At 31.7% G+C, this 25876-nt stretch overlaps 3 protein-coding genes across 7 annotated transcripts; 1 reads left to right on the top strand and 2 right to left on the bottom strand.

The window, feature by feature from the left end:
• Window positions 1-5379: 5379 nt before the first annotated feature.
• LOC130809196 (uncharacterized) lies at window positions 5380-6558 on the bottom strand. The gene is made up of 2 exons (XM_057674860.1): window positions 5648-6558; window positions 5380-5563 (listed from the first exon to the last, which is right to left on the bottom strand). Exons 1-2 carry the CDS (start codon window positions 6433-6435, stop codon window positions 5527-5529), a joined length of 825 nt encoding a protein of 274 aa, XP_057530843.1. The 5' UTR covers window positions 6436-6558; the 3' UTR covers window positions 5380-5526.
• LOC130809195 (uncharacterized) lies at window positions 6531-12497 on the bottom strand. 5 transcript variants are annotated; one of them, XR_009040782.1, is made up of 3 exons: window positions 12198-12497; window positions 11425-11503; window positions 8172-10154 (listed from the first exon to the last, which is right to left on the bottom strand). XR_009040782.1 is itself a non-coding variant. In XM_057674859.1 (2 exons), the coding sequence occupies exon 2, from the start codon at window positions 8151-8153 to the stop codon at window positions 6531-6533; it is 1623 nt and encodes a 540-aa protein (XP_057530842.1). In that variant the 5' UTR covers window positions 8154-8156; window positions 12198-12497. The 5 variants fall into 5 exon arrangements, 1 of the variants encoding a protein (XP_057530842.1); XM_057674859.1 differs by lacking the exons at window positions 8172-10154; window positions 11425-11503 and adding an exon at window positions 6531-8156; XR_009040780.1 differs by having other exon boundaries at window positions 11425-12497.
• Window positions 12498-18642: 6145 nt separating this feature from the next.
• On the top strand, window positions 18643-24522 carry LOC130809194 (chalcone synthase-like). The gene is made up of 3 exons (XM_057674858.1): window positions 18643-19031; window positions 22799-23119; window positions 23500-24522. Exons 1-3 carry the CDS (start codon window positions 18848-18850, stop codon window positions 24177-24179), a joined length of 1185 nt encoding a protein of 394 aa, XP_057530841.1. The 5' UTR covers window positions 18643-18847; the 3' UTR covers window positions 24180-24522.
• Window positions 24523-25876: the final 1354 nt, after the last annotated feature.

Raw genomic sequence — 25876 nt, 5'->3', positions numbered from 1 at the left:
TGGAAATTTGTTTTGTAAATGTAAAAAATGTGAAAAAATGTTTAGGGCAGATAGTAAAATGGGGACAGGAAATTTAATTCGTCATGTAAAAAATTGTAAAATGAGGACATTTCGTGATGTTGGTCAAATGATATTGGAGAATTCCACTGCTGGTTTAGCAAATAAATTGCTTGTATTTGATGTTGCTATTTTTCGTGAACTATTAGCTCTTGCAATAGTAAGACATGATCTTCCTTTTCAATTTGTTGAATATGAAGGGATTAGGAGATTATTTAGTTATTTGAATCCTACGACTAAAACAATTTCACGTAATACATCTAAGTCTGATGTTGTTAAGATGTATGAAAGGGAGAAGGAGAATTTGAAGTTTTTGTTAGGTTCAATTAGTAGTAGAATTTGCCTTACTTCTGATTGTTGGAGTTCAATAACCTCAGATGGATATATCACTTTAACTGCACATTATGTTGATGATAATTGGGTCTTGAAAAAGAAGTTGTTGAATTTTTGTTTTATGCCTCCCCCTCATACCGGAGTTCATTTAAGTGATCATGTGTGTTCCTTGTTGAAAGATTGGGGTATTTTGCAAAAGATTTTTAGCATTACTCTTGATAATGCGGCTTCAAATGATGTGTTTGCGGATTGTCTTAAGGGTGAGCTTGAATTGTTATGTGCAGGAGAATTTTTCCATGTGAGGTGTTGTGCACATATCATGAACTTAGTAGTTCAAGATGGATTGAAAGAAATAGATGATGCTGTGATTAAGGTGAGAGAAAGTGTGAAATATTGTAAGGTGAGGGAGAAAACTCAAGAAATTTATAACATATATGCTCTTAAACTATCTGCAATTTCTCCAAGACAAAAATATGGAAGTTTACATGTTGTAAATATTGAAGATGCTACCGATGAGTTTATGACCGTAAGTTTGATTTTTTTTTCATAATTGTATAAGTTTTTGTTTGTTTCTTTACCTTTTAGAGATTTTAATGTAAATGCTTGTTTTATAGGACTTTGATAGTTTCTCTAATGAGCATAGTACTGTGAGTATGAAATCTGATTTGGAGATGTATTTTGAGGAGCAACTAGTGCCTCGTTCAGTTAATCTTGATATTCTTGCGCATTGGAAGGCAAATGTATCTCGTTATCCGGTACTTTCTTTAATGGCTAGAGATATTCTTGCCATTCCTATATCTACCGTGGCTTCCGAATCTGCCTTTAGCATTGGTGGTCGGGTACTTGATTGCTATCGAAGTGCTTTGAAGCCAAATATTGTCCAAGCTATTGTTTGTCTAAAGGATTGGACATTTGAAGGAGGTAATTTTCTATATCATAATATGTCTTAAGTTAATATTGGTTTTAGTTTGTTTGATAACTTATATTTTTGTTTGTTAATGAAGCAAAAATGGAATCACAATTGGATGAGCTTTGTGGGTTGGTAATGAAGATTAAAGTTGAAGAAGAAGAAGACATATCTTACCCAAGTCCAAGTCCAAGTCCATGTCAAAGTTTCGATCAACATGAATTCAGCTCAAAAGCATCTTCCTCGGCCACCATATTTTAGATTATGATGATTTGTAGAAACTAGAAACTAATTATGATACTTTGTTGTGCTATTTTGCTTGTTTGATGTTTGTTAACTTTTGAAGACTTTTAAGAATTTTGATTTGAAGCATGTTTAATTTTATTATGAAATGTGAATATAATATATGGGTCAAATGGGTCAAATGGATCAAATGACCTGAAATATATGGGTTGAATGACCTGAAAAAAAAAAGCAGGTTAAATGGGTCATTTTCAGGTTGACCCGACCTGAAACAGATCAGGTCGGGGTTTCAATTTTTGACCCATTTAATTAAATGGGTCAGGTTCAGGTCAAGGGTCTAGTGACCCATTTATATATGACCCGAACCTGAAAACGACCCAACCCGACCTGTTTGACACCCCTAAAGCAAGTCCTACAATAAGTTTTCCGTAATCCATACATGTTTCTTGTGATTTTTCCGAAATCTTTCAACACATGACAAATAACAAGACAGAGCGAGAGAGAACAATAAAAATATAATGAAGCAAGAGGTAGTCATTTTATTTGAGAATGAGTTCCTGCACAAGATCAGTCTCTTGGAGCAAGTATCATGTGTTCACATCTGGAAGTATGAAAGCTCGGACAAGCAGTCAATGTGTTCGAACTAGCGACAAAGAAGCAGTGAATCAGAATTGTGAGGAAGACATTGCTCAAATGAGCACACCTCATACTTGAACGAGAAAACCTAATGCTTGAATGAGCATCCTTCTGCTTGAACGAGTGCACTGAAGTGAAGGTCATGTCTACTTTTGTTCATTGTGCCCAGAAGATCAAACGAGACTCATTCAAGCACATGTTCCGAAGAATCAAAGACTAAGATTACGTCGAAAACCTAGTTAGATGAATGAGGCTACAAAGGGCAAATTGGAGAGAGTTGTGTGGACAACCTCATAGGCGGACGTACAGTGTAGTCATTGAGATTAGTTGACATCGCTTAAATCTATTATTACATGTAAAAATACCTTAGATGAGTTGGTTAGCATATCTTGATTAGTATATCCAAAGCGTTCTTTGAGGGTGTACGAGATAATCAACCGCACAGGCCCCTCTTTCTCTCGTATATGAAAAAGTTAATAAAAAGAAATATATTAAGTTTATTAATAAAATAAATATATTTACTATAAATAAAGGCGTAAAATAAAAATTTTGCACAAGGTGCCAAATTCTTCAAGACGGCTATGAGCATATGGTCTTTCACATAAGTTATCGGGATTAATTAAAACACTTGAAGTCCATTTTGCCCTAAAAATATTCAATATTAATTGTAATTTTTTTGAAATTAATAATATCACTTTTAGATCCACCACTGATCACAAACCTCTAAGAGCATGTAGGGACCATGACGAAGGTTTGAACATAGACTATAAGAGCGCTTTAATAGAGCAAGTTGGCTATATTTTAAATTTTTGAACAATACTCATTTACACATTTCAAATACTTTGTACAATCGTCGCCTTCTTATTTATTCACATCATTCCAAATACTTTATATATGGTTTACGACTTCACTAATTTAAATGGTCTCATAATTTCTAAATTTTTAAATAATATTTTTTTCATTTCATTATCTTGTTACATTTGAATTTTTACGCAGTCTAATACATTATTTTGATAATTTATATATTAGATATGAAGTAAATAACAAAAAATTAATAAATAGTATATGATACCATATTAAGCCGTGACAATTCGTCACATAATTTTCACCGTGGCCCACTCGTGTGGACACGGGAGACCCGTGGGCTTGAGCCTACAAATCCACGAGTCAAGAGTGTTGACTTGCACATACACTTGGTGAGGTTTATTATTTCCCCGTTAATATGTTGACATTAACAATAAGTCCAGCCTAATTTAACATGGTATCAGAGGATAAGAGGTCACGGGTTCGAATCTCAATCACCCCTCATTTAAAGTGGAATATTTAGTGCCAGCTATGAGGAGGGCCTGTGTTGCATCCACACTTCTAGCCCAAAGGGCTCTTGTGTGAGGGGGCGTGTTAGAGTATATAACATATACTGGAGCCTCAATCGTCAGCTTAAGCTTTTGGTTGAGTTGGTTCCTTGACAGTATCAATTGGCGTAAGTAGCAAAGTATTTCGGATCAAAGTATACAAATGTGTTTTTGTGCACTAACCTTTTTCAAATGACAAGCAAAATAAGCACGGCCACCATTAGGCTGAGTGTGTTCAATCTCAACTCTAGCAACAGCAACCCCACAACTACAAATAGGATATGCTTTCGGTTGAACTTCCACAATTCCTCCTATTTTCAATACCGCATCACACTATTCAAAATATCTACAATACCTCTCCTACATCAATCAAAAAAGAAATAGGTATTAATCAAATATAAATCATCGAAAAAAAGGGAATATTAATATAAAATACTGACGTTTTTGCCAGGGCAGCAATAGTATTTACGATTAGGGTAATTTTGAGTATGGGAGACCCGAATTTCGCAAAATCCGGCACCTCAACGGCAGTGGGTGGGTGGTTAATTGGAGCAAGAATTAGGGTGTGAATTGAGGGTTTGGTTATTGGGTTTTTCGGGGCAGTCCTTTGCCCAGTGACCCGCTTTCTGACACCGGAAACAGCCGCTGAGGATTTTGTTCGGTGATTGCCGAGAAACTTCATTCATGTTTTTAATTTAGATTATTGAAACTGTGAAATGAGAAAGATGAAGGGGAAATGGAAGAAATCAACTAGTGTGACTGATGATTGATGAGTTTAATAATTTTGGCTTCTCCAGTCGACTAACAGTGTAAATGTGTAAGAATTTTATAAGTATAAAGTAGAATATACTTAATGTGTTTTCAAATATTCTTTCCGTGTATTTTTTTTTTTTTTTTTTTTTGTAGTTTCAATGTAAATTTTAAAATGAAATGATTTTAATTGTAAGTGTTAAAAAACTTTTAAAAATTAATATTTAGAAAATATATATTTAGACGAATTTAACAAGAATTCATATAAATATGTGTTTTTTATTGATTGATTAAAAATCGTAGCTAAATTAATACTACCTCCTATTCAGATTTTTTTTAGGATACTATTCATTTATCACTTTTAAATTGCATTTTATTATTAATCTATAAGTTAAAACATAGTCATGTGGGATGTTATTTGATTTGTTTTAATTTAAAGATTGTTAATATCAACTTTTTATAATTTTTAATTATACATAATTCGATATATTAAGAATCGAATAAGTGTATAGATAGTGTGTATAAAGTAAATATTCCATTTTAGATGAATAAAAGGTAGTATTAAACTTTGTATAAAAGGAAGGAGGACAGAGATGCAAACCATACATAATAAAGATTCTCATGGGCGGATTACCTGACAAATTTGAGGTACTTGACAATTTTTTTTTAAGTAAACGGACAAACGTGAAATTAAAAAAATTAAAAGTTAAAATTTAAATGGATAATAATAACCCACTGCTAAGATAAGAGTCTATTCCCAAAATATTGCAAAATAAAAAAATAATTCCCACTTTACATTATTTGGGAAAGTATTTCCCACAATACCGTCCACGTGGAAAATTTAATTTTTTTTTTTCAGATAAAACCGCCATCTCAAGTGGCGGTTTGCCTTAACCACAAAAACGCCATCTGAAGTGGCGGTTTGGTCCAGGTAAACCGCCACTTCATGTGGCGGTTTGCTTGTGACTTTTTTTTTTTTTTTTCTCTGCCTTAAGTTTTTTTTTCTTTCATTTTAAAATAGTGAACGCAACATGCATTAAACTAGTTCAATACCATCTATTCCATAATAATCAATTACGAACCGGATTGTTTTGAAAAAAATAATTATGAAACTAATGCAAAGATATGTTACAATTATGGAAACTCATACAAGAAGTTCAAGTCGTATAAGAATATACAAAGCTTGTTAAACTATAACCCCCGACCCCTTTTGTTTTGCACACCGGTCGATGAGATGGTGTGAACTCGTCAACCTCCGCTACTGGGCCCGACATCGCCATGATCGCTGAAACATACATAAGTGTTATTAAAATCATTTAAATATTATCAGATTGAACATGTTGTTACAAAATTTAAAAAAAAAAAATACTTTGTTGACCTTCGAGGGCATGTTTTCTTATTATGACCAGTACATCCACAAAAGGTACACGAGTTACGAGGACGCTTCAACGGTGCATCCATTTCGTTCCGTATACGAGTTGATCGCGGACGACCCTTTGCACGCTTCGTTGAGGGATCTGGAACAACTGTAGGACCATTCCAAGGATCGCAAGTGAACATGTCTGGAACGGGCATGAAAGACTTCTTATATGTCGATACGTATTTTGTAGTGCGAAATGAAGGGTCCACAAAAGCATCGTACGATATGTTACGAGCTCGACATACTGCAAGAACATGTGAGCACGGTAACTTGAAGATGGTTGGTTTCTGACATGTGCATGATGTTGCTGTGAGGTCAACCATGTAGGATTTTCCACCTTTTCCTGCTATCCTATTGCCACAACCAGTGGTGACCTCGAATATCCCACGCACTGTGTCATATATCCTAACATCATGAAAGCGTGCTTTTTCAGCATTCTTATCAATCGTATCACTTGGTTTCTTTGCATACACATGTCCACTATCTAATCTGCTTCTCCCTAAATCCCTCCTTGTGGCAAAGTATTCGTTTACCCGGTAGAATGTCATCCTAACTAATGAAGTGATTGGGAGTGACCTGGCCCCTTTCATAACGCCGTTGAACGCTTCAGACATGTTTGTAGTTCTCACTCCATATCGATGCCCACCGTCATGAATCAAAGTCCATTGGCGCTCGGGAATAGAACCATCCACTAAGTACTTGTACGCGTCCTCATTAAGCTCTTTAAGGCGATTCATGTAGAAATTATACTTCCGAATCTTTGTCTGTTCAGAAGCTTTTCCAAATAAGTTCTTAACCGCTATGTTTTTAAACTTCTTATGCACGTTTGAAGCTAGATGACGTTTACAAAACCGATGGAATGCATATGGTTCTTCCCACCTTTTCCAACTCTATTCATTGCATGCAAAATTCCCTTGTGACGATCAGATATAACACATAAGCCGTCCCTCTTAGTGACATAATGCCTTATACAATCCAAGAACCAACTCCATGTGTCGTTGCTCTCTCCCTCCACAACGGCAAAGGCAAGTGGGAACAACTGAGAATTTGCATCTATGGACATACCAATCATAAGTGTGCCTCTGTACTTTCCGTACAAATGTGTACCATCTATAGAAATAAGGGGACGACAGTGGGGAAAACCCTTAATGGATGGTCCGAAAGCCCAGAACATTCGCTGAAACATCACTTTGGTAGGATCCATTGTCGGTTGGACTTCCCATTGCACCACTGTTCCTGGATTAGATTGCATTAATGCCTGCACGTACCGTGGAAGCTCCTCAAAGGACTTATCCCAATCCCCAAACACTTTTGTTATAGCCTTATTTTTGGCCAACCAAGCTCTCTTATATGTTATTACAAATCCGTATTTATTTTTTACAAAATTAACGATTGACTTCACCTTAAACGCTGGATCAACTCTAATCATATCCACGATAAGATCAGCAACAAATTCAGAAGTAAGGAGGGGATGGTCGTCACTGTAATGTACTGAGCAATCTTGATTATGACCCTTATATCGCACAATCTTAAATGATCCCGTTGCGGTCATAACAGCTCGCATCCTCCATTCACAACCTATATCCTCCGCATTAGTGCATTGGATAACGTACTTTGAAGGCTCCGACTCATTTACACGGAAGTTTCTATTATTAGAAATCGCCCATGCTTTAACATTCTTCTTAAGGTGGTCTAAGGAGCTAAACTCTTGCCCTATCCTAAAGTCTCCATTTTCATTCATAGAGTTGTCATCGTTCCAGGTCATCCATGCATCAATCAATCTTTGATCAACCTCATCAATTCTAAGCCAATCTTGAGATGGAGCACCATCTCTAATCGTTGCATCTAGAGCTTCTCTTCTTTCATTATCCTCTTCTGAATCAGAATCAATATGCTCATCCTCCTGATCTAAAGAGTCAACCTCGTTCGCATTAAAGCTACCCAAGTGACTCGTGGAAAAGGTGTTCATTACACCACCACGAATGCCACGTGAATGAGTTGGAGAGCTATTCTCATCCAAGTGCTCATTAACGTAATTTGGGTTACTTAGCATTTCTGTGAATGTATCATGGCGTACACTAGGACCTGATTCTGGAAGTTCCATGCTAGTCATGACTTCCCTCGCATTATCCAAACTTGCAACCAATTCAACATAAACCTCCATTGCCGTTCCAGGGGCTTGTGATGCCGCATAAGCAAGAGCACTTATGCTTTCATCATTCTTAATCGGGACTAACACATTTTTCCCAGTCACCGGATATTTCATCTCCGATTTTAACATAAAAGAGTTGCGATCACAACCAATTACATCATAGACTTTGCTAACAAACACCTCAAAAGTCGTATTTTGACGATGGATAAACATCACTGTATTTAATCCTCCATTATACCCAACATCGGATCCAGTATAACTTACTTCCCCACCCCAATACACTATAACGGGATAATGATCCATATTCTGCAAATACAAAGTAATAAACTTTCATTGAAGCATATCATCAAACACTTTATATGCATACAAACCAAATCCTAAAATTCAACTACAAATGTGTAAAATGTAAGCTTATATCATGAAAACAAGAGAATTTATTAAACAATCAATGTATTTATAACTTCAATTGAAAACAATAATGAACAAAATATTCAATTTGCAAATTGAAATGAATTAGGGTTATGTTATTACCTTAAATGATGATGAATATGAACAAGTAAAGAAGGAGAAGATGAGAATGTAGTTGATTAATTTAGTTAAATGAGAGGAATTGTGAATATGAAGTAAATGAGAATTGAAGAATTTTTTTTTTTTAGATAACCGGCAGCAGCGAAGGGAAGGAAGCAAATGAAATGAGTGAAGAAAAAGAACAGATACTGCCATTTTGTACAGGTATAAAACCGCCACTTCAAGTGGCGGTTTACCCAAAATTTTTTTTTTTTTTAAAAAAATAAAAAAATTACCAAACCGCCATTTCATCTGGCGATTTTCTTCAATTCCCTAAACAAAACCGCTACCTCAAGTAGCGGTTATATTAAAAATTAAAAAAAAAAAAATTTCAAAATAATCCTACGTGGACGGTAAAGTGAGAATTACTTTTCCATTTTAAGGAAAGTGGGAATTATTTTTTTATTTTGCAATATTGTGGGAATAGACTCCTAAGATAAAGGGGTAACTTTTTTGTATTTTTTACTTTAACTTTAGACAAATATAGGGAACAAGAACAACCCAAATTAAAGATGTTTTCATATAATTCAATTTTGATTTGCTTAATTTACGGTAAATTTATGTATATTTCTTTTAATTCAATATAATTCTGACCAATTTACAGATTTATTTATGAATTATATATAGGTGGCTAGTGATTATTATTATTATAAGTTCTGATAAGAAAAATCTTAATAAAAAATATTTCAATTCGATATTGCTAAATTGACAGGGGTAATTTTGTGTTGGTTTTTAACTTGATCAATGTCATTTTTTGTCTTTAAGCTATAAACTAACTATATGAACATAAAAAAATAGTAATTTACTTATTCTAAAATCAAAAACTCAATCATGGAGGTCCTGCCCATTAAGAACAAGAGCGGGCTAGTAGCAAATAAAGTAAGTGGGCTAAAGCGAGTGGCTTTTTGAAAATTTAGTCCCATTGGTAGGTTTTTGAGGCAAGCCTGGTTTGCTATTCGTTTATGAACACCTTTAATGAAAAAGTATGAAAATATTTTGTGTGGTGTTTATTTAAGTTATCGAATTTTCAACCAGGTGTCGATTTGGTTACATTCGAATTGGTTTCTTTTTGGATATAGGTTGCGACAAGGTCATACTGGAGTTGAGTTGCATAGTTACGATTCAGTTGAAGATAAGTTGTTTGGAGTATCAGGTTTGTACTAGTTTGGCTGTAATACCTCTGAATTCCAACCCCTTATACGAAACCAAAATCGTAAATAACAGGAGGAAATTCGGGTGTTACATAAAAAGAGAAGAAAGGAAAAAAAAATTATATGTATACGTTAAAGATTAGCTTTAAAAGGTGAGTGAAAAATTCGTCAACATCTCTACTAAACATCGAACATGTGGTAGAGCAATTAGCACAATAAAAACATTAAACTAATCTAAGGCATCATTGCCTTTAAAATCTCACACCACGGCGGAATGATTCATCGTCGGCTTCTCAAATCAACATGCTAAGCATCAATCGTGGTTCCAGTGTCGACACTTGCGTTTTAAAATGACTCAACTCCTTAATACCATACAAAATTCTATGCAACGAAAATACAAATAAACAAAGGAGGATACAAGGCTTCATAACAAAACGTATACAACCAAAGTGTACAAAAGATAAACAAGAGCTACAAAATCAAAAGATAACGGTATGACATAGGTTATGCTTCGCCCTCATCACTCGCCCCCAATGCAATGCAAAAAAAGTTTCAATACCTACTACGCCTGTTTATGATCCTCGGGCTGCTCGACATCAGACCAAAGCACAATGTGTCATATCAGGACAATCATAGAGAGTCATCAACAATCAAACATAAACACAAACACGTACACGTCAGTAACTAGCATCAAATATAATACGACCAACTACTAGATAACATTATGTTATACAACGAACATAAGATGATTTCATAAGATACAAGCACAGATAGTAATCGTTTATCGTTCACTTATACTTCTTAATCTCATTATGTCCTTTCCAACTCGAACCATGTGTTCTTGGGTAGAATGCAGGTCTTCACACTCCTCTTCTCAAAACATAAACTCTTGCAAAACACGCGTAGTATCAACTCAAACAAGGCATTAACAGACTACCTAACACATGACCTTATAGAGCTTGTCTATCTTAAAGTAAGTGTAATCATAGTCTATCTTTGGGACTGATAACTTCCTTGAGGTAACTTAACTTAGGCCCACTTCTCACTAGCATAAACTACTCTATCATTCAATAAATTTCCTATCAATGAGCAAACGTTCTATCAGTGTGTAAGCTTTTTATGAATGAATAAACTTTCTATCAATGAGTAACATTCTATCTGTAGATCTTTTCTCCACTTCATAGCATAGTGACACGGCTAAGGGCGTTATCAACCACCCGGTGCCCATGGCAAAGTGTGAGCTCATACCCTTCAGCTGGCCCTCTCAAGTCCTACCTTTGGGAAAACTAACACACTGGGGTACTAATCCAGTGATGAGGCCACCATATTGGGGTTGGCAAGGCCCGCATGGTAACACTTCAGTCAAAGGGCGGTATCGACCCAATGACAAAAGTATGCTCATACCCCCCATACAATGATCACGTAAGATCTCACCTAGGGGACTATTATATCAACCGGACATAATTCAATTGACTCACGCCAGCTTATCATAATCTAATACTTTATCAAATGGGAATAGCTCCCGCTTTCGACTATTAATGAGTGCCCTGGGACAGCAGAACGCCGAAACCCACTGAGCAACGAAAACAAAATATGAAATTCACCTATAAAGGAGTCATTCTAACTCCAAGTAAGGCATAATCCAATTCTCAAATAAATAAGGGGGTGGTCTGTGCCTTCTACTAACACTCTCATTCTTTAAACTATTCCAAGCGCAAAGATTTCATAGTCGATAACTCTTCATACAAAGTGTATTCACTAATACCTCATACTTTTGATACAATGCATATTATCACAATAAACAATAATGTCTTTAAGCAAATTGCATATAAGGATTAGTTACTGCGTGCACGTACCTGTCAGCATCACTGCACGATCAAAAAGTCACAAAAACCCCCCAACTAAAGTTTTACCTTCCTCTTATAAAATGGGCACCTATATAAGTTAGAAGTAGAACTAATAAGTCCACTTATCTACTTTGTCATACCAACTAAATGTCAAACCACTATCATCCCTTCAAGATAAGTCTCTAATTACTCTAGCACGCACACATCTCATTCAACATAATCATAATCATTAACTTAACAACTACACAAGTCTTTCCACCGCTTTAAGAATAGAATTATTATGTGAATCGTTTCTTTACATCAACTAAATGTGAGTTATATGATTCCCATTACTTTAAAAACATAATAATTCACACTTAAATCTTACAATCTTAATATGACACTAGTATGATGATAATGACAAATCTTAAAGTTATCACATCGCAATATCATTCGCTACACTCCCCAAAGCGAGAAAAACTACGATCAAAACATCACAACACGTAACTTTAGCAACCATCAACAATAAGTTGACACTATACTCATTACCTCATTTATAATTTCAATAACAACAATAACAACCTTACAAGAGTACTTGTGATTAACAATCACCCATTTATAATTTAGTAATTTCATCTCTAAATCAAACCCTAATTGATTTATGTTTAAAGACAACACCTTTAACTATCACTCATAATAAGCTTCAATAAATATAATATAAAATCAACACAAAACCCAAAAACCATGATGAAATTTCAATTAGAAGCAAGAAAATCAAAATAGGGTAAGAAGTGATGACTCACAGAGGTAAAACTAAAAAAGGGTGGAGAGATAAAGTGATTGTGGTGGTGGTGGTTGCACAAGGTGGTGGAGGAAGGTCAGAAAGCAGTTGTACGACTGCTACCTGCTGGAGGTCACGAAAACCGGGGCTGGTGTATGGCTGCCACCTGCTGCTCGTGGGAGGGAGAGGAGACCGGTGTTGGTTGTTTGTAGAGGTACAAAACAATGAGGAGCGAAGAGAGGAGAGGGAACGGTGAGTTTTGTGGGATGTGAGCTATGTGTAGTCTCACTTAAAAACCCAAATCCTCCGATGTTAGGGTGAATTTTCTAGCAAAGCTCAAAATAAAATAAACTAAAACCCCATTTTATTGTGCTCCATAATTTTTAATATAAGTATGATTTTAATTTGAGCCTTTTTATTTCAGTAATTGCAAATTTATTTTTAATATAAATTTGTTAGCCTTTTTAAATTTATATATATAAGTAATCAATTTAATTGATTTTAAATAATTTAATGTAATTATAAAATCTCTAAAAATTATTATAATAACAAATAATAATGTCACAAAATGACGGGGTGTTACATTGACATACTTGAGTGTCAATTGATTTCGGGTTATCATCGATTGATAATTGATTTTATTTTATTATAAACATATCGGATTCAAGCTTTATCATCAAGTACAATTCACTACACTTACTATCAATTGAGTTAATAACATACTTCTATAAACTTTATATTTTTTAGGGATACTCGTATTCATTTTTGATTAATATCAATTGGTAATTGTTAGTTTGTTACTTTTACTTGTTTGGCACTTAATTAAAATTTAGATTCCATCATTTTCATCGAATTTGTTTTAAAATATTTTATTAAACATTGACCCTTGATGGACTAACTGATAAAATGATAGAATATGAGTCGATTATACTTTATGTACAATACTCGAAACTTAGTCTATCCGAGTAAATGAAACTAATAAAAATATTATTCAACTAGACTATTGTGGCTTTTCTACTAAGTTTGTTAAAATGAATATTATAGTGAATATTCTAAACTAGTTATAGTGAATATTCCAAACTAAATTATGTATTAGATTTTTTTTATGTTATTTGCTATTTAAATATGAAGCAATCGTATTACAAAGTTAAATAACTAAACTCGATTTATTAGAGTAAATGAAAGGAGTCATAACTACATATAAGTCTAATATAGAGTTGTAATTATGCTTATATGTGATACTAGTGTAAAAACTCATGCATCGCACGGTTTTTTAACATCAACATCTATAAGCATATGATATTAAAAAATAAAAGTCAAAGATATTATGCAGTAGAATCACTTATTTTTGACAGATATATGTATAAATCAATTCTATGATTGTGGAATTGTCAACAATATATAATGCAGTATATTATTTCCTCTAATTTACTCAATTTAACCAATAAATAATTGCTAGTCAAAGATACAATAAAATAATAGTCAAGATCAAATGAAATTTGATTTTTTTAGCCAATAAATGAGTTCCATTTAGAAATACCTCTTAAATTGTGACATTTGGAATTTTTCAAGCCTTTTATAAAATGTATATGATTGAATATTTTAAACTTGATCTAATTGAGTGAATGAAATTAATCTAAATAATTTTATTAGACTAAAATGAACGTGTATAACATTTGAGTTACTTAATTACGTTTAAATTTTAAACTAACTAAATTCAACTATTTAATTATCTATTAATCGATTGCTCATTAAAATCTAATTATAAATTATTAAAAATAGAATTATTTAAAATAAATAACTATTGTTTTAATATTTATATTTCAGTTATGAACCGGTTCGAGTAATGCCAATTCAATAAATCTAAAAAATATATATTTTTTGGGGTCGAGTAACTTTCGTGTTCGATTCAGATTTTCGAATCTGGTCCCATCTAATATAGCCCATTAAGAGGTCAATCCTTTTAAACTCGGGCTTCTAATGGACATTGCGCCCGTTGAATAATTATGGGCCTGCCTCAATCGACAACCAAGTAGTATTCAAACCCTCAAAACCCTAATTTTTAATGGTATAAATATGAAAGCAAAAATGCAGTGTCCACTTTGACAGCTGAAAATCAATTCGTTCGTTAGTTTCTTTCATTCCGATTTCCTGATTTTCCCTACTAACGCTATTTTATTTTTTCATTCTTTTGCTTATCATATGTGGAAAATCTATCCAATTGTGTTTGATTGGTTCATTGTATTAATACTACGAGATTTGAATTTTTGTTGTAATTTTTTATTGTTGTTGGTAGAAAACTGAATCATCTGAAAAAATGTTGTTTAATCTGAAAATAAAGAAAAATCGATGATGATGATAAGCAGACGGGCGGACAGAATCTGATGCTGTGTTGAATGTCTGCAACGCTCCTTTGTTGAGTTTATCTGAGATTCTCTTTTTAATTCATCGTTTATTTTTGGTTTTAATTTCACCTGTAATGTTCTTGTTTATCACTAAATATTTCGGTAAAAGATTTTGTACTAAAATTTGCTCAGGAATTCCTTCGATCCAGACATAGGCAGGTGTTTATTGTAAATATAAACTGCAATAGACCGTTTGTTGTCTGGAAAATGAAATTACAGTGCTCATTCGTTGCCTCAATAGTATAATTTATTGCTATAAGAGATACATTTGAGCCCTAAATTGCAATCTATTTCATCAATTTTACGATTTCATTTTCAAATTGAATGTTAAATTCAGAAATTAGTCAGGTTTCCACTTAATTGATAGGTAGAAACCGTTACATCTCTGGGATATTAATGATGAAGAAACAAGTAGATTGAAGGGGTTTCCCTTTTATCTTCATCTGGTTCATCTGTAAGTGTCCATCGTTGCCCGATTGAATGCTTTTAACTTTCATCGAGCTACATCTGGATTCTACATCTTTAATTTTCAAATGTTATTCATTAATACTACCTACTATAGTTGTTGAGATCTTAGGTTGATTTTCGGCGCATTAAATTGCATTAAAGATTGAATGCTTATCGGATCTGATCTTTTTCAACTATTCTACAAAACACTCGCACTGTTTGCACCTTTTTTTTCTAATAATTCCACTCAATTTGCACCACTTGCATCCTTTCTTGCTTAGGAGAATATGGTTTCATACTCATCTTTACTCAAGAGTACAACTACAAAAAAGAATTTACATGCCCTTGGGCCTTGGACTTTTATACAGCTAATTAGCTATAGACACTATGCAACAGTAAAACAAAAAAGATTAAGATATGTTACAAACTAGACAACAGTAAAACAATGCCCATTCCTTTAAAGATTAAGATATGTTACAAATTAGGACGTGTTTTATAGTAAGTCTGTTACATATATAACAATTTGTAACATGTCAAACTTGGTATTTGGATGCCACGTAAAAATCAAATGGGAAATAGGTTCTGAAACTCTAAATTACATCATAATTGCAGTTGAGAAAAATAGAATTATGTATGAGTGAATTAGCTAAAATCAACTAGTCTCTTGAGATATCGGCTTTTTGATAGACGTATTTTAAGCCTAATTCATTAAAGAGTAATATCTACTTATCATATTCTTAATGTCTATTTATATTATTCTTAATGTTACTTACCGTATCTTTAATGTCTATTTTTAATATCTTAAATGTCTACTTACATTATTTTTAATCCTACATATAATATTTTTAAAAATATATAATGACCGGTCCAAGTAGAAATGATCACTCATAAAAATTTGAGAAAGTACAATCATTAACTAACAAATTCGACCTAATCACCAATATTTCTCTTCAACAGCAAAGATCAACTAATAAGTAATAACTATGAAAATCATAATGTGCTAGGCCACCATCACTCGGATTATGGACGAAGCTAAAAAAACAAGAGTTAAGGGGTGGAATATTATAAAGCAAAACTATCAATATTAAGTCGAAAAATCTGTAGGGACCGACGTCAAAAAATAGGTCATTATATTAGACTGCGAAAGTAGATCCCCATGTAGCTTCGCCACTAACTTAGGCTAAGTTGGGTTGTGCAAGTCGTGCTGAGAACAGTGTCGAGTCATGCTATGTTTGACACCAAAGTGAGGCCCATACACGTTTAATCATCATCATTGTATCCAATGTATTCTGTTAATAGGAAATACTATTAGAGTTCGGGAAAGAATGAAAGACGGCAACCCATATCCATAAAGAAGGATGTGACCAAGAAGTCTTTCAACTCAAAAAAACCTTCCAAAAAGAGAGGTTCTTGCAACTAAAAAGGATGAGTGAGACTAAATCCGCAAGCTTATATCTTATAACACAAGTTGGACAATTAGCATAAATTAAAATAAATATAATTACAATTAAAAATAAATATAAATATAAATAACTACATAATTACCGGTATAAGAGTGATATGTAAATAGGCAAAGACAAGAACAAGTAAGTGAAAAAGGTATTAGTAGTCTATGACATGAATTAAGCACCTCAACTATACTTATTTTTAGTCAGATCTTCAGAGATGTGTAACCCATACAGGTCACTTTTAATTTGTTCCTTCTATGCTATTTTAGGTTTTCCTTGATTTTTCTTAACCTCTAATATTATTATTTTTCTTTTCTTTAATTTTTCATGATCGTTTATATTTAACAAAAACAATAATATAGCAACATTATTTGGCACTTAAAATTATATTAAATAAGTATTTAATGAACATACTTATTTCTTGTTCGAGAAATTTGACTCTCCTAAACTCGTTCATATTAAATGTGTAATTTTAAGTTGTTAGGAAAGTCCGAAAGTCGAATTCATATTATAAGCATAACAAATTTCAATGAATGTAAATTAAACGTAATAAACATGTAGTAAGCTAATGTTTTTGGTAACCCAATTGGGAGATTTTTGAATTAAGTAAAAATTAAGAATAAGTAAATGTAAAAAAAGGTATGAAAACAAATGAGAACAACATCTTTTTTGATGTTACTTCAATCTACTCCCCCTTAATACTTTCTCTATGGAATTCTATCTCTAACCACTATAACATTAATTTCCTCCCATTTTATATACTATATAGTAGGCTGAGAAAAAGAAAATTTAAATGAAATTTAATCTCATAATTTTACTTGAAAAAGATGATATTTAGTCTAAATCAATTACATTCTTATCTTTTATTTGTACGAAATTCTCTTTATCACAATATTAAAAACTAAAAAGTGTATTTAATCAATATAATTATAGTGTGTTCTAAATTCATAGAAAACTAAAACTTAAAAAAATACGTAACAATATTACTCATTTGTCCAACTTTGAGTTTAATGTAAATTGAACTTAAATCATCATCATCATTATCCCAATGAATCCCGCCTAAGGCAGGGTATGGAGAGGGTGAAAAAAAGGCAGACCAATACCCTCGTTAAGAGGAGATTGCGAGCGAACCTCTAGTTTTTCTTTACATATGACCAAACCACCTCAATCTACCTTCACACAACTTGGTAGAAATCGGAGCAACCTCTAGCTTCATTGTAATAACCTCATTTCTAATACTATCTATCATGGTGTGGTCGCACATCAATCTTAGCATATGCATCTTCACAACTTCCATCTTTCTCTCATGAATTTTCTTAATGGGCTAACATTTTGTCCCATATAACAAGACGAGCCTTACTGCAACCCAATAAAATTTACCTTGTAGTTTAAGCGGGAACTTCTAATCGCACAACACTCTGATAGCTACTTTTCATTTTACTCTATTTTACATTAGAAAGGGGAAAGAAAGGCTTGTGTCTCGGGCACATCCAAAAAATTAGAAAAACGACGTTTTATTGTTATTATTAGTTAGAGGCCTTAATAGTATATTTAGTAATTAGGGACCCATAATTAATGTTTTACCCCGAGCCTTTCAAATCTCAAGACCAGCCATCCGAAGAGCCTCAATTTTCTAAACATAAAAAATTAAATGAGCTACTCTTTTAAGAGATCGTCTCTCAGTGAGATAACTTTAAAACAAGAAGCTCATATACTAATGATTATATTAGTTAGATTATTTAGCCAATAACGAACCCGTGACCTCTCACGTTGGCTTCTGATTACCATGTCAAGGAACCAACTCAACCAAAAGCTTAAGCTGATGGTTAAAACCCCAGGATATGTTATATACTCTAACAACGTCTCATGGTGAAACCCTCCCCTCTCCCCTAGTTATAATCTATTTTTTCTTACAAAGTTATTTGTTTCCACCCATCATGCCTAAAGGAAGAAATTCAGTTACTCCAACAAATGAAAAGATGAAAGATTAAAGTACATAGTGTTTATTAGGAGTAGTACAAAAAAGGGAAAATGAAAATGCAATATCTACCATAACAAAACAAGGGCCTAACCCTCAACCACGTGGTCACCATCTACCCGTCCATTCAACCTACCACTTTGATCTTTACGTACTATAAATCCATCACTTCTTCTTCCTTAACACACCACTCACGAGTACTACTATCTATCTATCCATCACGTCTCCAATACTTGAGGAATGCCTACTTATTAGGCTTCTTTATTTTTGATCACCTCCTTTTTTCTTCCCTTTTTTCTCGCCAAACAACTAATTTATCTATTCATCTTTTGGCCTTACTTTAATTTGCTAGTGTTTGTATCTTTTTTTTTTTTTGCACAAACAAATTAAAAATATGGCAAACTTATTGCTCGATGATATCCGTAAGGCTCAGCGTGCTGACGGACCGGCTACTATCTTGGCTATTGGCACTGCTACGCCTCCTAATTGCGTGTACCAAGCTGATTATCCTGATTATTATTTTCGCATTACTAAAAGCGAACACTTGACTCAGTTGAAGGAGAAATTTCAACGCATGTGTAAGTCATGATCTAATGCCTTTTTTGATCTTCGTTTTCATGTATGTCAAGAAACTAACTTAACCATATTGCTGGAGGCCTCGGGATATTTTATATAACATGCTCCCTCATACGAGAGTCTTTTGAGCTAGTAGTGTGAATTCGACACAAACCGTTTTGGTACCTGACGCTAAATATTTTGTTATAAATAAGAGGTGATTGAGATTTGAATTCTTGACCTCTTATCACGAAGAAATACTATGTCAAGGAAGTAAAGTTAAATCAACCAAAAACTTGAGCTAATGAGTAAGGCGAATATATATATATATATATATATATATATATATATATATATATATATATATATATATATATATATATATATATATATTATAAAAGTATTATGTTGTGCAGATTTTTTTTATCACTAATTACTTTTAAAATCAACTATTCTAATCATTTTTTCTGGGATAAGAATACTATTTTTAATTTCTTTTTAAGGTTAATAGTTTCACTTTTAATTTGCAATTTTTAAAAGGTTTACTTTGACGTTTATAAGTAACTTATTGTCATAAAAATTATAGTTACTTTGCAAAAAAAAAATAGTCATATAGAATTTTTTTTTTTTTATTGTCTTGATGTGTATGTAATAAGAGATATTACAAACGATTAAAAATGCGTGTCGATATGTATATTTGTTACGAAATCCAAAGGAGGATAGTAATGAGTTATTATATTTTTTTCTTATTAATTAAAAGTAATGATATATTAATATATATATATATATATATATATATATATATATATAATAATAGAGCACACATCAGTTACCTTACGCAAAACATACATATAAAATATATATTTTTTTAATATAATTTGAATTATATAACACACTTTTATAAGTTGTTTTTTAGGTATAGAAAAGTTTATGATGCAGATAAAGTGTCGAAAATAAGCTATTTAGTGTTTGGTTTTGCCCTCATGCAAAGTTTCGTTGTAATGTACGTGAATCCGCTGAGTTATTTTACGTGACCACCAAGAATACATAAAAAATGACAACAACCACTAGTTGTTTATGAATTATTCTCATTATATATTTGTTCATATAATTAGTCTATTTCTCTAATTAATTATTTTAAAATTATAAATGATCAGGTCCTTTAACGTACTAACTGTATAAGTCAGCCTAATAGCGATTGTCTCGCCGCCATGAAACTAACTCATTTAAGAATTTCTGATTCATTATTACCTCAATAAAGTAGCCTAAAATTTAATTATATTAGAATCATGTATTTATGATCAGTTAAAATCAAATATCACTTTTCAGAAATAATCTTGAATTTGATTTTCAGCTAGCCCTTTCACAAGCCTTAATAATAAACCATTATTGTATCGGATGTCTTTAGTTGTCAAGTATGGTTAAGATTTAATTAATATATAGTTAGAGACTTATATTTTTTAAACTATAGGGTTGACTGAAAAAAGAAAAAAATAAGTGAAAATTGAACTCAATATTTTCGGAAAATGCTTCTTATACTAATTTTATAGATAAGCAATTTAAAAATTTATCCAATAATTAATTATTATATTACAATAAACTATAACTCTACTAACTATTTAATTAATAAATAACTTCATTAAATTATTTAAAAAATATTTGTATTTACTTAATTGACCAACAATAAAATGATGCTACCTAATATATTAAATTTTCTATAGATTTAATATTTGTTATTTTGTCTTTTATTCTTAATAAGACTTGCACATAGAAACGTGGCTCTTAGAAAAGTGTAGGTGCTAGCTAGAAATAAATTGACTAACTGGAGTAGGTTCTAACAGACAAAATAATTCATACGGAAAAATAATAGAAAAATTATTTAGAATAAATTAATAATTTCGTGATTTTCCTATAATAATTCCATCTATAGATTAACTATGGATAATCTCAATTTTATGGGGTATTTACCTAGAGTAAATTCGGGTAACCGGATAACCTGCTATAGTAGGTAATTTATCAAAAAAAGCAAACTGAAAATTAACATAAAGTTAGAGAAAAAATTTGAAACTTCACATAAAAAATTCTAATTAATTTTAACATTTTTTTGACATTTTATTTTAATTTATCTTTTTTTAAATCTTTCTTTTAAAAGAAAATTTATTATAGTAGGTCATCCGGTTACCCGAGTTTGCTCTATAAAATTGGGATTATTTATGGTTAATCAATATATGGGATTATTGTAGAAAAATCATAAAAAGATGGATTATTTTAGGTAATTTTTTCCAAACATAATTTTTGTTGTGTATAAGAAGGCAGATGAATAATTATGAGTATCCAGCCTTATTTTATAAATTGGAGATTAAATACCACTTTAAAAAAAATTCCAAATTTGATTTGTACATAGCATTTCCCTTCTTCAAATTTACCTAGTAATCAAAAATTAAATTGCATAATTACTAGAAAAAAAGTTTAATTTGGATAGTTTATGTTTGACCAACCCAATTTGCAAATCATGGTGCGTTCTAGTTTATGATTACTTTGTGAATTAAACTATATTTTTGATGAAACTTTATAGTTTTATATAGGGAGAAAAATATATTCAGATACATCGAGATAATAGCTCGTTTTGTATGAAATCGTCTTAATAGTCAGACTCATATAATTATTGCATTTTCTAATTAATCACTTTAAAACTTATAAGGAATCACTGTAATAGACTAAATGTATTAAATGGGTCAACCCAATAGAGATAATTTCACCATACAACTGTCGTATTTAAAAATGTGCTAGGGTAAATATATCTACTCTCTAGAGCATGTATCAAAAAAGTTTTGCCCAATTATTTTAAATAAATAAATTTGGAATAAATGAAAATGAAATTTTAGGGAAGAAAATTGTATTTTTGAGAAATATTTACTTATGTCATAAATTACTACTCCTTTTATTACAGTTTATTTGTTACACTTTAATCATTATGATAATTTATTTTTTTGCTAAAATGTACACATAATAAATAAATAAATAAATAAATAAATAAATAAATAAATTAAAACAGGTGAAATATTACACTAAATTGTGACAAAGTTTATTTAAGAATGAAGCAAGTTTTGCATGACTAATATTAATTAAATTACATATATATTACTACTTGTATTGTAGCATTGTATGCGGTTGTATACTCCTAAATCATAGAAGTACTTACGTTTGTTGGTTGGCAGGAGCAACAATAATGATAGTCGTGTATTTGGAATGGTTAATATTCAGAATTTACCTTTTAAAGCTAATGATTTTAATTTTCATTTGTTGTTATCCTAAATAATATTTTTATTTATATCATATTTTTTGACTTAATTATTCTAATTTTAATATTTTTAATGTTTATAATTTTCACTTATTTTACACTAACTTTATTTTAATATTTTTATACTGTTTATGATCTTTATATTTTTCTCCACTAATTTTAATTTATTTTTTTAATGTTTGTGCATGATTTCTATATTTTTCACTAATTTTATTTTTTATACATTTTTCTATAAATATGGATCTTATTTTTTATCAATAAAATAATATTTCTACTATCTAAAAGATTCAAATTTTTTAAACTTTCATGAAGAGTATGAAAATATCAAATAGTAATGGCGAGAGTAATTCTAAGTCATTATTTTTTTCATAAAAAAAGCTTAAAAATATTGCAAAGTTCAAAAAACGTTTTTAAAATGAAATTGCGACAAATTTAAGGGATAAAAAGAGTAATAATTATTTAATTTCTTTTTTTTTATAAATCTTGTAGGTGATAAATCAATGATCAACAAACGTTACATGTACTTAACTGAAGATATTTTGTTGGACAATCCAAATATGTGCGAGTATATGGGTTCATCACTAGACACTAGACAAGACATGGTGGTGGCTGAAGTTCCTAGGCTCGGCAAAGAAGCTGCTATCAAAGCCATCAAAGAATGGGGACAACCCAAATCCAAAATCACCCATGTGATCATGTGCACCACTTCCGGTATCGACATGCCCGGTGCTGATTATCAGCTCACTAAACTCCTCGGCCTTCGCCCATCCGTCCGCCGCTTTATGCTCTACCAACAAGGTTGTTTTGCTGGTGAGTAGCCCACTAAATTATATATTAGTTATATATTCCTCTTAATTTTTCAATGAGAGATCAACTAATCTTCATCACGTATTACTTCTTTTATAACTTAAATAAAAACGTGTTACTCTCTTCAAATTCACCAAGGTCATTATTTTTTATTAGAAGGAAACACCACTATTTATGAACCCGCTGAACATACATGTACCCGCTCTAATACCAAAAAAAATAAATAAAGTTTCTATTTTGAATTAAAGTTCTTGTATTTATAAGATGAATTGATTTATAGCTTTTGTAGTCTATTTATAACAAACTTTCCCAAGGGAGTTAATACCTAAAACAATTAGGTTTCACATAACATAATATATAAAGATGTTGATTTCGGCCTACAGGTGGTACAGTCCTCCGCCTGGCTAAGGACTTAGCCGAGAACAATCGTGGAGCACGAGTCCTAGTGGTTTGCTCAGAGATCACCGCGATATGTTTTCGCGGGCCAACTGAAACCCATCTAGACTCAATGGTGGGCCAAGCCTTGTTTGGTGATGGGGCAGGAGCCTTAATAGTGGGTGCAGACCCAAATGAACCCATTGAAAGGCCCTTATTCAAAATGGTGTGGACAGCCCAAACCATAATTCCAGATTCGGAAGGTGCAATAGATGGACACTTACGTGAAGTGGGCCTAACTTTTCACTTACTAAAAGATGTTCCTGGTTTAATCTCAAAGAATATAAACAAAGCTCTTGAAGATGCATTTAACCCATTTGGGATAAATGATTGGAACTCCATTTTTTGGATTGCTCATCCTGGTGGGCCCGCTATTTTGGATCAAGTTGAGGAGAAATTGGGTCTTGATAAAGAGAAACTTAAAGCTACAAGAAATGTTTTAAGGGATTATGGGAATATGTCTAGTGCTTGTGTTTTGTTTATTCTTGATGAGATGAGGAAGAAGTCTTGTGAGGATGGGAAAACTACAACTGGCGAAGGGCTTCATTGGGGTGTTTTATTCGGGTTCGGGCCCGGTCTTACTGTTGAGACTGTTGTGCTTCAAAGTGTTCCCATTGGTGAAACATAGTTTGCTAGTTAACTGCTTTTTAAATTTGCAATTCGCTCTGAACCGATCAGAATTCACAAGGCGATTAGCAAATCGTGTGAAATTGCTGGTTACTATCAAATATCAAGTATTGATCATAATTCATGCAACATTGCTTATTTATGCATTTTATTACTTTTCAATTAATGTGTTATTTATAAATATTTTTAATACAAGTATAATATAATATATTTTGTGTTTTTAATTTTTAGAAGAATTATGATATGGAAGTGTATAGGGGCTTCCAGATAATATAATGTAATAACATAATATAATTAGAAGAATTGTGTTTTGAAATGTGTTTATAATAAAAATTTGTATGTTTTTTTCTTGATTGGGGTAAGACTGAGATAAGTGAAGGAAAGATAGTTTGTTCTGTAAGTGTCACAAAAAGAAAAGAAAATTCTTTCAATTACTAAGTTCAATTCATGATTTAAGACTATATATTTAAAATATTCGCTTTTAGTTAAAATATTTCAAATTAAATGGACAGATAGATTTAGGGTATATTTTTTCTATTAAAACCTTAAAAATCATACTAGTATTGGACCATTGGTGGTATAAGAATAATTAATTATGAAAGTAAAAAAAAATTTTGTTCCATTATACTAGCTACATAACTAAGAATTTATAGTACTATTCATTATATTCAAACTTATTTTATATATTGTGGTTAATATTTTTGAAAAAATATATTTAAGTGGAATCAACTTGTTTAAATCATCCAATTATATACTGTTAGAATATTAACTTTTTAAAATTTTCAGTTAGTGTAACTGTTGTTATTAAATGATCACGTAACATATTAAATTATATAGATGGTCAAATATAATAAGTATAGTATAACTGTCTTAAATATAATACTTTAAAAAAAATCTTTAATGATAAGAAATCAATAATTAAGTTGATCGGGTCCCACCAATTAAATTAGAGATAAATGAAGTGAAAGAAAACTAAACCTTAAAAAATGACTACTCAAAGTGAACGGACACAATAATTTGATGGACATTTTAAGAGGTCTTGATCAAATTGATGTGATGATCAACTTAATCCCTTTTGCTCAAATTTGACGGACATTTCTAAATGCCTCTTATTAATTTAATTTTATTTTATTATTTTTTTTTGTCATAGTTTACACATTTTTATAAATATTATCTTTTATTTCATTTACGTATTTTTTTTGCTTTGTCATAAAAAAACTATTGTATTTAAATTTTCTTATTTTTACACCAATCTGTCATTATGGCTTCATCTGTATTTATTTATATATTTATTTATTATCCTTTCTTACATTATTGTTAATAATCAGTGTGTGTTGTATGTTGCAGACGTTCGGATAGTTATATATTCTCTTTGAAGTTTTTTCTTGAGCTGAGAGACTCATTGATTGCACTCTTCTTTATAGATATAAGTTGCCGCCTTCCTTGTCTCTCCAGACCTTGATGATAGTTCCTATGAGCGGGATACACTGAATATGATGATGATGTCTAGCAAAAATTGGTGGAATAAAGAAAGTACTTGCAACTTGCTTCTCGGTAGGTTAGATTTCCTTATCAATGTTTACAACAATTTTATGCTTACATACGTCATGTATCTTTATTAGATAGTTATATATATATATATATATATTTTTTGATTTTTTTACTTTGCAATGTTTTTATTTTACCTTTTATTTCTAC

This window comes from Amaranthus tricolor, chromosome 3 (genome assembly GCF_026212465.1).
Source record: "Amaranthus tricolor cultivar Red isolate AtriRed21 chromosome 3, ASM2621246v1, whole genome shotgun sequence".
Taxonomy (NCBI): Eukaryota; Viridiplantae; Streptophyta; class Magnoliopsida; order Caryophyllales; family Amaranthaceae; genus Amaranthus; species Amaranthus tricolor.
The sequence above is the reverse complement of the archived record's forward strand: the minus strand, read 5'-3'. Positions and strand labels throughout refer to the sequence as shown.